The sequence below is a fragment of the Chelmon rostratus genome, chromosome 23 (genome assembly GCF_017976325.1).
Source record: "Chelmon rostratus isolate fCheRos1 chromosome 23, fCheRos1.pri, whole genome shotgun sequence".
Lineage (NCBI taxonomy): Eukaryota > Metazoa > Chordata > Actinopteri > Chaetodontiformes > Chaetodontidae > Chelmon > Chelmon rostratus.
The window spans coordinates 18,674,968-18,689,536 of NC_055680.1; the positions used below are offsets into that span (position 1 = coordinate 18,674,968).

At 45.4% G+C, this 14,569-nt stretch overlaps 2 protein-coding genes across 4 annotated transcripts in view; both read right to left on the reverse strand.

The window, feature by feature from the left end:
- lratb.1 (lecithin retinol acyltransferase b, tandem duplicate 1) overlaps positions 1-3,625 on the reverse strand; it is a 23,575-nt gene extending 19,950 nt beyond the window's left edge. For all 3 annotated transcript variants that reach the window (XR_006007945.1, XM_041964786.1, XM_041964785.1), the window contains exons 1-6: positions 3,307-3,625; positions 1,647-1,747; positions 1,416-1,485; positions 1,124-1,254; positions 761-849; positions 528-627 (exon numbers count right to left, since the gene is read on the reverse strand). Coding sequence is in view for 2 of the 3 variants with exons in the window: in XM_041964786.1 (XP_041820720.1) it covers positions 528-627; positions 761-849; positions 1,124-1,254; positions 1,416-1,485; positions 1,647-1,747; positions 3,307-3,559 (744 nt within the window). In the remaining variant the exon portion in view is untranslated. The remainder of the gene's footprint in view (positions 1-527; positions 628-760; positions 850-1,123; positions 1,255-1,415; positions 1,486-1,646; positions 1,748-3,306) is intronic.
- A 2,690-nt stretch (positions 3,626-6,315) lies between these two features.
- On the reverse strand, positions 6,316-14,140 carry LOC121626997 (alpha-tectorin-like). Its single transcript, XM_041965756.1, has 16 exons — positions 14,061-14,140; positions 13,615-13,703; positions 13,331-13,387; positions 11,792-11,888; positions 11,513-11,642; positions 10,835-11,075; positions 10,453-10,609; positions 10,186-10,279; positions 9,757-9,819; positions 9,265-9,467; positions 8,759-8,890; positions 8,194-8,381; positions 7,795-7,946; positions 7,461-7,697; positions 7,160-7,322; positions 6,316-6,408 (listed from the first exon to the last, which is right to left on the reverse strand). Exons 1-16 carry the CDS (start codon positions 14,107-14,109, stop codon positions 6,316-6,318), a joined length of 2,145 nt encoding a protein of 714 aa, XP_041821690.1. The 5' UTR covers positions 14,110-14,140.
- Between the last annotated feature and the right edge of the window lie 429 nt (positions 14,141-14,569).

Consider the following 14,569-nt stretch of genomic DNA (forward strand, 5'->3'; position numbering starts at 1 on the left):
CCAGAGATGAACACACAGACACTAACACAGTCCTGACACTGCTGACCCCCAGCGAGGGTACAAACCTGCCTGAACCTTATCTTTTAATGTGTCGCTGCTCAGTTCAGCATCACTTCAACTCCCACAATGCATTGCAAACCCATTCCCTAGTATCCCATACATCCCATATCCCATGTCACGTCTCAGTGGGCGCTATAATCCTGGCTATGATCGGCTTTTTTTTTAAACATCTCATCCTAGATTCAGAAACCTGGATGAGACCTGGGGAATGTGGACCTGCTACCTGGAAGACACCGATAGAAACCAGGATGCTACGTCATGTAAACACCTGATCCAGCTGAACTTTCTCCATTGGTAGAGAACATTGTGGCTGACATGGCGAGAAATCGAGGCGTACGGTCATAAACCAGGGACGTGTGAGACACAGAGACACTTCAGAACCAACATTACTGCGTCTCCTCTGAGGAACGAAACTCGCTGCTGTTAAAGACATCCTGGAATAAAAAGAGTTTTTCTATCAAACGTACGCTGTGCATGAGCGGCCCCAGAGCCACGGCGCTGTCCACACAGCGTCCAGTTACCACGACGTCAGCCCCGAGATCCAGACAGCGGCGGATGGGAAGAGCCCTGAACACAGACAGGGGACAAAAGAAGTTACAACCCTTACAACGCTACGACGTGAGCTGAACACCAACACGGAAGCACCTTCAAAACTCAGAGCACTCCGTTACATCTGATTAAACTATGGAACCTGAAGTACCCGAGGTAAGCGTTCAAACTGTGCAGCGTTCTGGGTAACTGCTGTCTGCTGCCGTCATCCACCATCTTTACTTCAGACAGGCTGGTCCTCTGAGAGGAGAGGAGAGGAGAGGAGAGGAGAGGAGAGAAGAGGAGAGGAGAGGAGTGAGGCGAGAAAAGAGGAGAGGAGAGGAGAGGAGAGGAGAGGAGAGGAGAGGAAAGGAGAGGAGAGGAGAGAGGGGAAAAAAGAGGAGAGGAGAGGAGAGGAGAGGAGAGGAGAGGAGAGAGGGGAGAGGAAAGCAAAAGATAATTAAATGAATAATCCTCGTCATGTCTACTAAAAGATGGTGATGATGATGTAATGCTGTTGCTATGGAGGCCTTACATGAGGCATGAGGTCATCACCGGTCACCACAGCAACCTTGAGGTCCAGGCCTGCCTTTTTGATGACTTCCTGGATGGCCTCAGCACAGGCCAGAGGGTTCACACCTCCTGCATTACTGACAACACGAATACCTGCGAGGAGGACAGGTGGCGTCACCTTTATGACATCACTGTGACTGAGCCAACCAGCAGCAGGTTGGTCCACAGCAAACATTCAAAGACACTTTCACACGCTTCAAGTGCAACAACAAGGTGCTGAGTCAGAAAGTGTTTGCTAAGACGGATTCACTCACCTTTCCTGTGGATGTCGTTAATAAACGGAGCGAGAGCGATCTGGACGAAGTCTGGAGCGTAACCCAGAGTCTACAGGAGGACAGGGACAGTCATCACCCACGATGAGTAATCACAGAGGTCCTGGAGCGGATTACGTTACCCCAAAAAACCATCACAGTACCCACACAACACCTAAAACTGCAGTTACTGCAGCAAAGCAGCGCGCAAAGGCGTAAAGAGGTGGGACTCACGGGCATTTTGGCCTTGGCGGCGGTGAGCAGGGACATGGTGATCTCACTGAGGTAGTCAAACACCAGGAAGTCGAGCTTCCCGCTGTAGATCAGCTGGGGCACTGAAAACACACCGACACACACGATGGAGTGATCCAGTCGTCCGTGAGCACGACAGCGTGCAGACCAGCAGGAGGTGTAACAGCACACTCTGGGTCCCTTCCATTGACATATGTGACACTTTGATTTCGGGGTGCTTTTATTTATTTCCCCTCCTTCTATGTCTTATCTGTTTTCTGATTATCCATTTTGTTTTTATCTTAAATAATTTAACTGCATTTTATTTTTATTGTATTTTCAAAAGTCTGACTTGCCTCAATCCTGGTCCAACTATGTCAAACTCATTACCATGAACTTAAGAGGTGACACAGGATTTAGAGAACTCCTGGGGTAGTCAATTAAAATTCACTGAGGTCCAATACTAAAAGTTCCTCCACATAAAAAGGTCTGAACCGAAGACCAACTCGTATTATTGTGTTTGTGGTTTCAACATTGTATTGTCAGTTTTAATAAAGTACACCAACATGGTCAAGAAATAGAAGGCTTTTATTTCAGATTAAAGGAAACAGAAACCTCAGAATAAATTAAGTGCAAAAAGAGTCTAATCACCCTGTTTTCTTTTAAATTAAGGAGGTCCCAGCCTAAAGGACTGAAGGCCTACACGCTACAGGCTACCTTTAGAACACTCATTTGCCAAATCCACTGACTGCTTTGTTTGGGGTCATGGGAGGGGGAGGGGTGAAAAAACTAACTATGACTAAGCAGCGCACTTTATCCTTCGCCTCCCTTTTGGCTCGACGAGCAATTCTGCTCAGGTGGAAGGATACCTCCCCTCCCACTCATGAACAATGGTTGGAGGACATCATGTCCTGCCTTAAATTGGAGAAAGTTAGATACTCACTTCAACAATCTAATAAGAAGTTCCAGAAGACATGGGGTCCCTTTCTAGAAGCATTCCAGAACCTGTAATGACTTGGCCCTTGAATACAGCTCAACTTTTTACACTTTTTACTCTCTGATTACATGTGGTAATACAGTGATCTGATACAGCGACTGGTGAACTGGCAGTGACAGGGGAGGGATTTATTTATTGTTATTTTATTTTTTTTTTTTTTTCTTATATATGTTATTTGTGCATGCCGTGATTGATGTACACCTTGATTCATTTTCTGTCTTTGTAACACCTATGTAGTGCTGCACATTTATTATATTGACAAAACGTCAATAAAAAAAGATCTTGAATTAAAAAGAACACTCATTTGCACGTTGCCGGGCTGTAAATGTGTGCGCGATGGGTCGTGCAGACCTGTCATACTGGGCTCGGAGCTCGGATGTTTTGCGTGCTCTCAGCTCGGACTTCAGGGGATAACTTCGCTCAAAACGGTTCGATTCCCCCCACCGGACTGGCAGAGAAACTTAGGTGTGGTGGAGTATCTGTTATCAAAGCAACCACATGCTGTTGTTGTTTTCAACACAGGCACGGAGCCATTTCCAGAGTCAGAAACGCTCTGAGCAGCTGCTGTGTTCACTTGAAGAGGGTGAAACACCTGTTGAAATGTGTGCCTTTAGCACGATTAAGCTAATGCTACTCGGTTAGCTTGAATAGGTGTTTGTGCCGTACCTGAGGTGGCCGTGTCCCCCCAGAAGCCAGAGGCACAGCCAATCCGGACCGGTGTCGTCTGGGTGGACCTGGTATAACCTCTGGAGCTGGGTTTGTTTTCATGTCTAACACTCGGTGACAACTGAACCGACGAGCCACGATGGAAACACCTGAAGTTAAAACACGACCTGATGCACTTTTGTGAGCTTCTGCCGCGCGACAACCGCCTGAGAGCTGACGGCGCGTGACGGAGGACATACGGCAAATTAGACATCGTTGACAAACTTCGAGACAGTAGACAAGAGAAGGGACGGACGGATCAACCCTGACAAGTTCAAGGTACACGGGTCCATCCGTAAAAACAGTCCGTTCAGAAACACGTCACGGAACGTTCCACTCCATCCGGGGTTTTCCCTCCTCTTGAGCCTTGAGATCCTTCACTCAGGCGAAGGAAAAGGTTGAAACGTGCCTCTCAGAAATAACTGTTATAAGCAGAAGCCCTTCATTAAAAACGAAACTTGAAAAAAACATTAAGTATAATCTGTAAAAAATAAGCAGGCGATGTGAATTTCAAAGCTTTAGAAATACTGTGATCCCTCAAACCTTGTCCAACCATCAGCAGCCATGGACTCCTCTAAACAGCAGTGTCTACCATGAAAATTCAAATGATTGATGCACACAAAGCAGGAAAAGGAAATTAGAGGATAGCAAAGCGTTTTCATAAAGCTGTTTCCTCATTTTGAAACTTCATTAAGAAATAGCAATTCAGAGAAATAGTTGAGGTCTAGCTGAGGCAACACCTGCGCAAATATGAGCTTCATGGAAGATTCATGAGAAGAAGACTTTCCTGCATCCTAATCCTTGCTTCAGTCAGTGGGGGCTTTGTTTCCAGGTCCCGGTGAGACAAAGAATAAGAAGAGGAGATACAAACCTCAGTTCAATGATAACTAATGATTTTACTCCCACAGTGCACATAAAAGCATCATTTTCTCAAATGCTTTACATGATATAGAAACCATACTTTGTACCCAGGTCCCCCCTGAGCATGTTCTCAATACAATGAAGCATCGTACCAATAGTGCCACCATGTGGCCAGTCATTCACCACTGGCAGTTTTTTTTTTTGTTTGTTTGTTTTTGTTTTTTTTATTTTATTTTACGGTTGTTGCAAAGGTTTGAGCAGTCGGCAGCAATTCCATTAATTTTGTTCAGGACATGCACGTGCCAGTTTTAATTAATATTGATGTTGGTGTAGGTTCTGCTACATCTGCAACATGAACCAAAACAACAACGACTCATAAAAAGTCACTACAAGTAAATATGAGAAGCTGTGATGATGTCATCGAGAAGGAGCTTAAACTTTCAGATAAAATGAAGAAATGAAACGAATCAAAGTCATAGTTTTGATTTTCCCACAAACCTTTTTATTTATTTTTTTGGTTGGAACAACAGTAACATAATAAAGATCAACAGCACAAGTCATATCTCAGCGTCATGGAAGCAGCAGTTTTGGACTCAGTTGATATTTATTTCAAAGAGTCCGTCTGTCAGAGTTTTATTTAGTCGATGTGTTTTTGTCTTTGAGCCTGACAGCAGGATCCGGTCTTGTCTTTAGATTATCGGTACAGTGAGGCTACACAGATCAGCTCCGACTGACCTGGAATCTGTAAATCAACGTGTTGATGCTGCGTTTGCACTGAATTCACTGTTTTCCTCACAGTGGACTTCTAGACCTTATTGTGGCAAAACTGAAGTCATGTTACAGGCACAAGCTGACAGAAACGGCTGTCTCCAAAAAAGAACAAACAAGTCAATATGAAGGATTTTAAAGTTCTGCTATGGCGTCCTCGTGGCTGCCTCTTTTCTAACAAGTGTCTCCAAGATGGAACCTGTTCTCCACAGCTCAGTGAACTGCTTCAAAACCCTCATTTTATTCCTCTCACCCACTGCGCTATGCAGACAGCAATCATTAATCATCATTAGTAATCCTTAATAACATGTGATTATTGTTATTAGTGGGAGAGTAGATATACCATAGAACGAATAACATGATTAGAATTAAAGCCAAGCTTCTTCACACACGTCCCTTCACCATATAGTTTTTATACTGTTTCATATTTCAGTGGAAAAAGGTGAAATCAAAAGAATGTGTTCCAGTTGCAGAAAATCTGCTGTGAGGACTGAGCTAGTCCTTTCAGGAGATGTTATTCCAAAGGCCAAGGACTGACACACTCGGGATCTGGATCAGGACCAAGCAACAGTCAGGAATCATTGTGAAGGTGGACAGCCTGACGGTCAGTCCGAGTCACCGTGGAAACCACCTGAGAAGACAAGCAGACCAAACTGTGACTGATGTCTTTTCTCCAAACCTGCATCATGACTGAAGTCTCCATGTTTGACCCCCCCCCCCCCCGTCCTCCCTGTCAGACTCACATCTTACTCCAACACCAGATCTTTAAATACCACTCTTGTCATGGTTCGTCCGTCTTACTGTGTCTGTAATACTTCTCCAACTGATCTGAGAGCATGAGCATCACTGAATAACAGATGTACATGTTCACAACGTTGTCCACCACTAGAGAGCGCCACCTGCCCACTGCTGACCTGCCACAGACTCTTGGTAAAGAGGAAACAGTTGAACTCTGTTTGCTCGTCTGATTGTTGGTTTAGTAGATAGAGATGCAGCATCTAGTTCTGTCTCTGACTGAAGCCACAATGAGGCTCTTCTTGCTAATTACTGTACTCTCAAACCGCAGCGGTAGCCACTGATGATGATGATGATGATGGTGGTCCTGTCTGACTTAATTTCAGAGGTCAACACGACTAAAGCAGCTTTTATCCTGCTTGTTCAAACACATTCAAATGTGAGAGTTCACCTCACATCACCTCTGCATCAACACAAAGAGGAGATCTTGTAGCTGGACTTGATGTGTTTTGGTCCACCACACCTTCACTGGTCAGCAGGACTCTGCTCTCACCTCACTGGTCAGCTGCTCTGATGTCACCAGTCAGCAGCAGAGTTGTGTCTTACCTAATGAGTCCAGGTCATGGAGATGAAGGCCGGGGCCTCGTCTTCATACTTCAGCTTGGCAGATCTGCGTCTCCGAGAAGCTCCGTTACAGTTCTGGAAGTTAAAGACAGAGAGAGATGAAGTCCAGACTGAACAAGACCCACACTGATCCATTCATTGTGGACTGATGCTGCTGAGAGCAAACATCTCACCTTTCGTGTCCTTCAGTGTGAACATCTACATGTTTGACACTGGGACAATGAGCAGAAAGTACTCCTTCACCATTAATGCAAATCTGAATATACACGGTGACCAACAGACATTCTGATTGGCTGATGGCGGCTGTGATTTCTGGAGAAAACCTCAATCTTGTTTGGACTAAATTCATCATGTTGCTGCAGCGTCACCTGGAGGTGAAACGCCATCAGCTGTTTCTGGATGATCTAAATTTGGTTACAGCTGCACAGAGTGTTCCAGAGTGACGCAGGTCATGTGAAGCGGGTCAGGACTAGAAGAGTGAACAAACCAACAGGAGACAGACGGTCTTTGGTGGAGGTGATGGATGCTCAGCAGCAGTCTGACACATCTGCAAACTGCTGTTTTTACGGCTTTTAATCAAGATTGTTTGGGGCATTTTATGCATTTCTTCTAAAGAGGATGATCTAGAGGTGACAGGAAATGTGGAAAGAGAGAAGGGGAACGACGCGGAACCAAAGTCCTGAGCTGGAATCGACCCGGGAACACTGTGATCACGGATTACAGTACGTGTGTTAACCACGAGGCCGGCAGACGCCCTGTTCTAACTGTTTTCAGTGACGAGCTGCTGGTTTCATGAGTGTGTGTGTGGTGTGTTTGGGAGGCGTACCGGGGTGCAGGTCTGGTTCAGGTTGCCACACAGGTTGACTTTGCAGTGCACAGAGACCTCAGAAGAGCTCCTAGAGAACTGGAACATGTTGAAGAAGAAGTAGTTGGACGTTCCCGCTCCGTTTCCCACCACATTCACCGTCTGATCATCGGGGTTCGCACAGCTGTTGACAAACAGGAAAACACACATCACATCAGAGCACACTTTGTTTTCAGGAATCAAAAAGCACATTTATGAACGAGTCCCTGCTTCTGATTCATTTGGAACAGCAGCGAGCAGCGACCGCCTCTGTGAGTCTCACCCGTCTACAATCAGGTTGTATCTCAGACTCTCAGCCTGGTCGGTTGCCCAGCAGGAGTCGGTCACCAGGGCGACCAAACCGTCATCCAGCCCGTCAGTCTCCAGCTGCACCCAGATCAGCTGGTTCAGCTGGACTTCAGTGTTGGAGTCCACAGCTTGTGTGCGTCCGGCGTCGGTGTAGGCCTTCATGGTCAGAGTGTAATTCCAAGTTCCAGATGTGATCTTCTCAATCACAGAGCTGCAGACACACACACACACACACAGCTCAGCTGTCTTATACTCACAAACCTCTTCACAACAAGCTTCACAACACAAAGTTAACAGCCTCCACTCACCTGTCTTTGATTCTGAAGGTCACAGTGTTGACATCTGGCTGAGTGAAGACGCAGGAGAAGTCGATGTAGACTTGGTCCTGGCGAGTGATGTTGTCAGAGACGCTGTTGTTGCCTACGATGCTGTTCATGTAGATCAGTTGGCTGTTGTTGGCCTGCAGGGTCACAGAGATTCAAATTCATCACAACTCTTTACATTCAGCTGTGCAGTGTGACATTTGTTAGGTGTTGACTGGTGAGAATCAGCTTCATAGATGACCAACATCTCTAGAAACCAAGGAGGTCACAGCTGAAACCAAACCACAGAAAGATCCCAAACCAGAGGAGAGCAGGAGAAGCTCAGCAGAGTGCTGGAAGAGATTTGGCTGCTTGTTGAGAGTAAAGACGTGGTGGAGAACCCACCATGACCTCCGTCCCACAGGTGTTGCTGCCGTTGTAGCTGAAGGTCACCATGTGGTCCAGCTCATCTATCTGACCCGTGCAGGTGGGGTCATTGAGGTGTAACATCGTATAGTCGATGCCTTTCTCCTCCAGGAGACACCCGACCAGAGTAACTGAGGCTGAGTTCTCCTCGCAGACCGTCGGGTGACCTGAACGTCCAGCAGGACAGACGAGGGAAACAGGAACATGACCATGAGAGAGAGGACAGACTGTACAGACATTTACACCATGTGGGACACAACAAGTCAAACCATTCAGTCCTGCTTTGCTGACATTTGTCTTTTCTTTCATTCAGAGCTGCTCCACAGGCAGAAATAAAGGAGGGAACCAAACGACCAGTTTTTATGGTCGTTTGGTTCGTCTGTGCTCCTGATGACAAACATTCAGTCAAACTGAGTGCTGAAGGTCAGTTATCAGCAGCTCCACAATCTGTGTGAAACAACTCTCCCTGTGAGAAAACCCTGCAGCCTCTGAGGATCAGGACTCTGCACAAGTCAGTCGTGTTGTTGTGTCACAGCTGACGTACCCAAAGCGTCATTCGGTCTGTACGGGAAGGCAAAAATGGCCCGACAGAAGCAGCCGATTCCACCACTGATGGTCTCAGCACAGAACTCATGATCGCTGCAGATCCTTCCCTGACAGAAGGACTGAGGGGGGGCTGAGAGAGACACAGAGAGACACACATGTAAACTATAATGGTACAAAGTGAAATAATAAAATGGCACTAAAGAAACAGTGTTCAGTACAGACACTGGCTGTTTTTAATGCAGATGACTGATTGATTCTGTCACAAACATACAATGATTGCAACGCCAATTTAATCAATTCTCCACAAACTGCTGTGAAAACTGAAAGTTTCACTCAAAAAATTACAGAGAAAGACTTTTTCCTGTCAGACATTTGTTGTCTTTCAGAGTTTCAGTTTGAATGAAAGTAGAACAAGTTCCCATTTGTTTAAATGTGAATTCTGTCATTCAAAGCGACTCGTTGATAAAGCTTCACTCAATTGAACTGAAGTGAGAGAAGTCTTACAGCAGCCGGCCGTTGACCTCCAGCTGTCCAGTATGTTGATGCTGAGCAGGCTGCAGTCTCTGGCGTAGGCCTCCTGGAACTGACAGTTCAGACCGTCCACCGCAGGGTATTTGCACAAAGTGTCGATGCAGGCGTTTACGTAGGACTCTGGGTCGGTGTGGTTGTGACAGGCGGTGAAGGGCTCCTCCAACAGGAGGTTACAGCTGTTCCACAGATGTGAAGAGACAGAAAGGGAGACAGAAGGATGAAGTCCAGTCAGCGCTGTGTTACGTTCTATAACTGGGAATAAACCTAAACACGGGACAGCTGTTGAAGCTTCATGTCACACAGATTTCTGTTCACACAAAATGTGATTAACTCTGTTCCCCAAATGAGTTCAGGTGTGTTTATCTCCCATCCCTCCTCACATCACATGACATTCAACATGTGATGGAACATGTCATTCAGCACACAGATGGAAGTAGAATACAGAGAGATGTTTCTTCTGCTCACCGTTCAGTCATCATGGTGCAGTTGATGGAACTGTCAGCAGTGTCATTGTACTGCACCTCACAGCTAGAGGGCGACACACAACACAAGGTGAGGACTGTTCCCCTGCTCTGACTTATTCAGATAAACACAAACACACTTTCTGAGTGTTATAGATACACATTAGCTTTGTGTCTTTGTTTCAGTCCACAAGTCAAAAGGCAGAAGAACCTTTCTTCTTTTTCAAGAGGCGTCCAGATCATTTCAAAGTCAAGTCCTGGAAATGCTCATTGTTGTGAGACAACCAAGAAATCACAACGTACAGAGTCAACCAAAATATTAAGAGTCCAGACAAGTTAAGATGTGTTCAGGAACTGAATTTCAATATGAGACTACAAAGTACATTGAACCCTGTGATCAACAGCATTCAGTGGGTTGTGATTGAGGTCTCACCTGCTGCCAATGTCCTCAGGAAGTCTCTCATCACTCACAGACGTGCTGGAGTTGGCACACAATCCCCCCAGTTCTGGATCTAGTTCAGCAGGTCCTGGACAGGTTCAGAACAGGATGTGGGTCAGATCAGTATCAACGTTCATACTGGGTGAACAGCAGCTCACTAAAGGACAGCTGAGTTTAGTCCTGATGCCCCAGATGAGGGCTGAGCACCACAATTACTAGTCTTATCCTGTGTGGTGAGTGGCAGGATTTCAGTTTCTGTACCTGTGTAGAAGATCAGTGCAGTGTTCCCATCAAAGAAGACCAAAGTAATGGACTCGGAATGCCACACGTAGACTGTGACTCCAGTCGGGTTCACAAAGATCAACACACTGTTTCCCAGAATAGCCAAGCCGTTGATGGTCAGTGTTGTGTTCCCCTCCTGCATCACAGCAGAGAGACAAAGTGGAGGAAACACAGCTTCAAACATCACAAACACACACAAACAGACTGTTTTCACTGCAACAACCACTGAGTTCACCAGAATTCAAACAACTGCTTCTAATGTCACTGAGAAGAAAGATGAGAGCTGACTCAGCAGAGGATGTGACGAGGATTTGGGATCACAGTCCACACCGACACCAGACTGTGGCTGTAGGTAGCTTACCTTAACTATCCCGCCTTGTTCCAGGTGAACATCATCCTGCCCCTGCAGCCGCAGTGTCACGCTGTCCAAAAAGCTCACATCTCTACGACGACGTTCCCGGAAGTTTGCCACCACGGTGAGGTTTTCGATTGGCGAACCTGTCAGCAGGGTGTACCCACACCGATCCTCCACAGTCTTCAGTTGGTCGTTAAAGTCAATGACAGCGGGGCCGGTCACAGTGCAGATGGGGTAAAATTTGCAGCTGATGGAGGCGGAGAGGGACAGAAACAACAAACACCATCAGCAGCTGCTGCTGAGGGCCGCGGCCACCAGGGGGCCCTCAAACAAACAAACTACAGGAGTGAAGTCTTCTGTTCATGTTCATGTCATAATTGAGGCATTTATCTCCTGAATATTTGATTGTCATGTTTTCAGGTCTGGCTCACATGTCAGCCAACAGCAGTTACAGATATCAGCCTCACTGTTCTCTCATCTCTTTGCTCCTATCAGAGCTGCATTTGAGCTGCGTTGAGTTCCTGCTGATGCAAACCCAACATTTCCTGCTGCTGCTGCTTCACATTAAAAGCTTCCTGCAGTCAAATCTGTTGCTCTCAGTGACGCGTCCCTGAATAAAGATTCCTCATCAAGTTCCTGTATCATCACAGCTCCTTCTCGTCAACATGAAGCACACATACTTACGTGTTGTTGCCATGACAACGTTGCAGGGGGGGGCATCCATCAGTCTGAATGGTTGCCACACTATCACAGTATTCAGTGGAGCAGGTGTCTGGGTCAGAACTGATCTCATCATCATAGAAATACAAAACACCTGTGAAGTGAAGAATCAGGTTCAAATGTCAAAGTTCACTTTATAGTTTACAAACTGTCCAATAACAAGAGACAGCAACATCTTAATACTACAGTTCAGTTTTGAAGGGTAGATTTATGTAGATTTATGGATCCAGTGGATTTCCCAACCTGACTGTCTGCATGCGCTGATGTCTCTGTAGATCGGGGTTGTGTTTGTCAAACTCACTGAATCTACAGAATCACCGTTGGCCACAAATTCAATCTCCTAGACAGCAACAAACACAACCAATGTTAGGATCACAGAGCAGAGATCATGATTTCAGACATGATTAAAAGAAACTAAACTCAGTAGAAAAATGACTCTGTCTTGTCCGCTTGTTCAACTAAACATGACGTGTTGCCTTATTTTTGTTCAACTGATGGTAAAAAGTAACTGTGTCCAGATTTCTTCAAGTATTTGTCGTTTGATGTTTGTCTTTATTTAGATAGCCAACAGTAGAAAAGAGGGAGGGTCGCTATGCAACAAAGGTCCTGGACTGGACTCATACTGGGGGTGTTGGGATCACATGGTTGCATGACGCTGTGGGTGATGGGGGAGCAGTGTGCATTGGTTTCTCCAAGTGTCTTTCTTGATATCGCCACTAGGAGTCAGAAATGTTCAAATCCTACACACATCAGCTTGAACATGGAATTCACTTCACACACACTCACACACACACTCACACACACACACACACACACAGGTGACAAATTAAAAAGAAAACCTGAATTAACGAGTGGAGAAACATAATGAATGCAGATGCTTCTGCACAGGTTCACTGCATGGTGCAATCAAACAATGAACATCCAATCATGTTCAGTCTCGTTGACTCTGATTTTGAATCAAGACGGCAAAAGGATCTAAGTGACTTTGAAAGAGGGTTCATTGTCGGGGGGCTGATGGCAGGAGCTCAACTGACCGCTGTTTCAACAGGCTGGGAACATTTAATGAGCGTGACGCTCGTGCGTTAGTGTTTTTTATCTGTCAGGAAAAACAGAAGATCATCTCCTCCTCAGACAACTGAGAATGATAAAACATTTCTATCCTGATGGGAGTGGTCTCTTCCAGGATGACAGTGCCTCCATCCATCGGGTACGAGGACTCACTGAATGTTCTGATGAGCATGAAAATGATGTGAATCATGTGCCGTGGCCTTCACAGTCAACGATCAAAACACCAAATGAGGGAATATCTTTTGGAAGAATGGTGTTCATCCCTCCTGTAGAGTTCCAGAGACTTGTAAAATCAATGGCAACAGCTCACAAAGACACTTTATGTTGGTTTTTCCTTTCATTTGACACTTCATACTCACATGTGGACCCGGGTCTTCTGTTTCTAATTTCACAGCTGCTTGTGAGCCAAAGCTGCTTATTGTCAGAGAAAACTGTAAAGAGCCAACAGAGGAGTTACTGTCAGTATTAGGAAATTTACTCCAAGAGATTTCAGAAAAGTTCTTGATAATTTGTTCTTTTGAGTGTTTAAACAGTTAAATTTCTATTTATTGAGTCATGACAGTGAACAACACTCACAGGAAGTGAACTGATATTCCCACTCAACTCCACTGAGCATAGCAGTGGGCTGGAAATATTCAAATTCTGATGGTAATGTGTTTCATTGTCAACCACTGCATTGTAGGAAAATGTCTCATTATCGAGTGCAGGCCCAACAATACAGTCCATACTCATGTTGAAACAGGCTTTGAATCCATCATCCGAGGCGTTCACCTGTTAAAGAGACACAACGAGTGAATTCACAAAAGAACTTTTCTACAAAGAGCTCTGGCCAACTTCACTTCACTCAGTGAGTTGTGGAGGTTTCAGTCAGAGCTCTCACTCTTCTGGATGTTACATCAGTTGATGTTCAGACATTCAGTGTCACTGCACTGGACATTAATGAGACACTAGATGGACAAAGACAGATATTCTCAAGCATCAGGCTCCTTCCTACTTACATACAGCGTTGTGAACTGCTCTCCATAATATGAGATGGGACAAGAGGAGATGTCTAATGTTGCAGAACCAACAAACTGCTGCTCAGCACCTGAAGACGATGGAGACACATGAGACGTCAGAACTAGAGTCTGTGAGCTGGTTGGACAACAGGGAAGGATTCAGATGTTGACTTCATGAAGGAATAAAACAGAGTTTGTTTATCAGTCAATCAAAACTTTTCATATCACATCATGAGGTCCCACTTCTTCTTAGAAACAAAGAGGTGTCAGGAACATCTCTCCATATTTGGCAGATTATCAGCACTTAAAGTTTCTGACTGACTTCAAGTCTTTCTGCTCTTTGTCCTCAGACTGTTTGCTAATTTATTATGTTGCTTCTACTGAAGTCCCTCAACTCGTCTTGTGGGTGGAGTTTCAACATGGCTGCCTCGGGCGTGTGTGCTTACCAGGCAGCAGCCCAATGAGAGCAGACAGGAGGAGCAGGGGGCGGAGCATGTTGGAGGAGGCCAATCAGCTGGCAGAGAGCTGGAAGACACACAGTTGGACAGAAAGTCACAGCCACATTCAAAGTTCAAGTCTTTTCCTGACAAACAGGAAATAAAGTCCATGAGCAGGATTCATACTGTACAAATGTGGATTTCCATGACACTTCCATGACTTCTCCAGGTTTTTCCATGACCGCACAAACCCTGCATGTCTGTGATTGGTCTAAATGTTGCAGTATTCAGTCGCTGTGAAAGACATTTTTTCACAGCAGAACACTGACGTCACATCTGAGCTCATTCTCCAGGCTGAAAATTACTATTTTTTCATCATCCATTAATCTGCAACTTTATTTCTCAATTCATTGTTTGGTTTATAAAATGTGAGAAAACTGTGAAAAGATTTTAGCTCAGTTTCCCAAAGTCCAACAATAAAGCTCATTGAAGTCTTCAAATTACCTTTAAAAACCCTT

Excerpts from the sequence above, each read along its gene's own strand:
- LOC121626997 (XM_041965756.1), bottom strand. The coding sequence starts at position 14,109 with ATGCTCCGCCCCCTGCTCCTCCTGTCTGCTCTCATTGGGCTGCTGCCT. Across the intron at positions 10,280-10,452 it reads TGCACTGATCTTCTACACAG|GACCTGCTGAACTAGATCCA; the intron begins GTACAGAAACTG and ends GAACCTGTCCAG. Across the intron at positions 9,820-10,185 it reads CCTGAGGACATTGGCAGCAG|CTGTGAGGTGCAGTACAATG; the intron begins GTGAGACCTCAA and ends GTCGCCCTCTAG.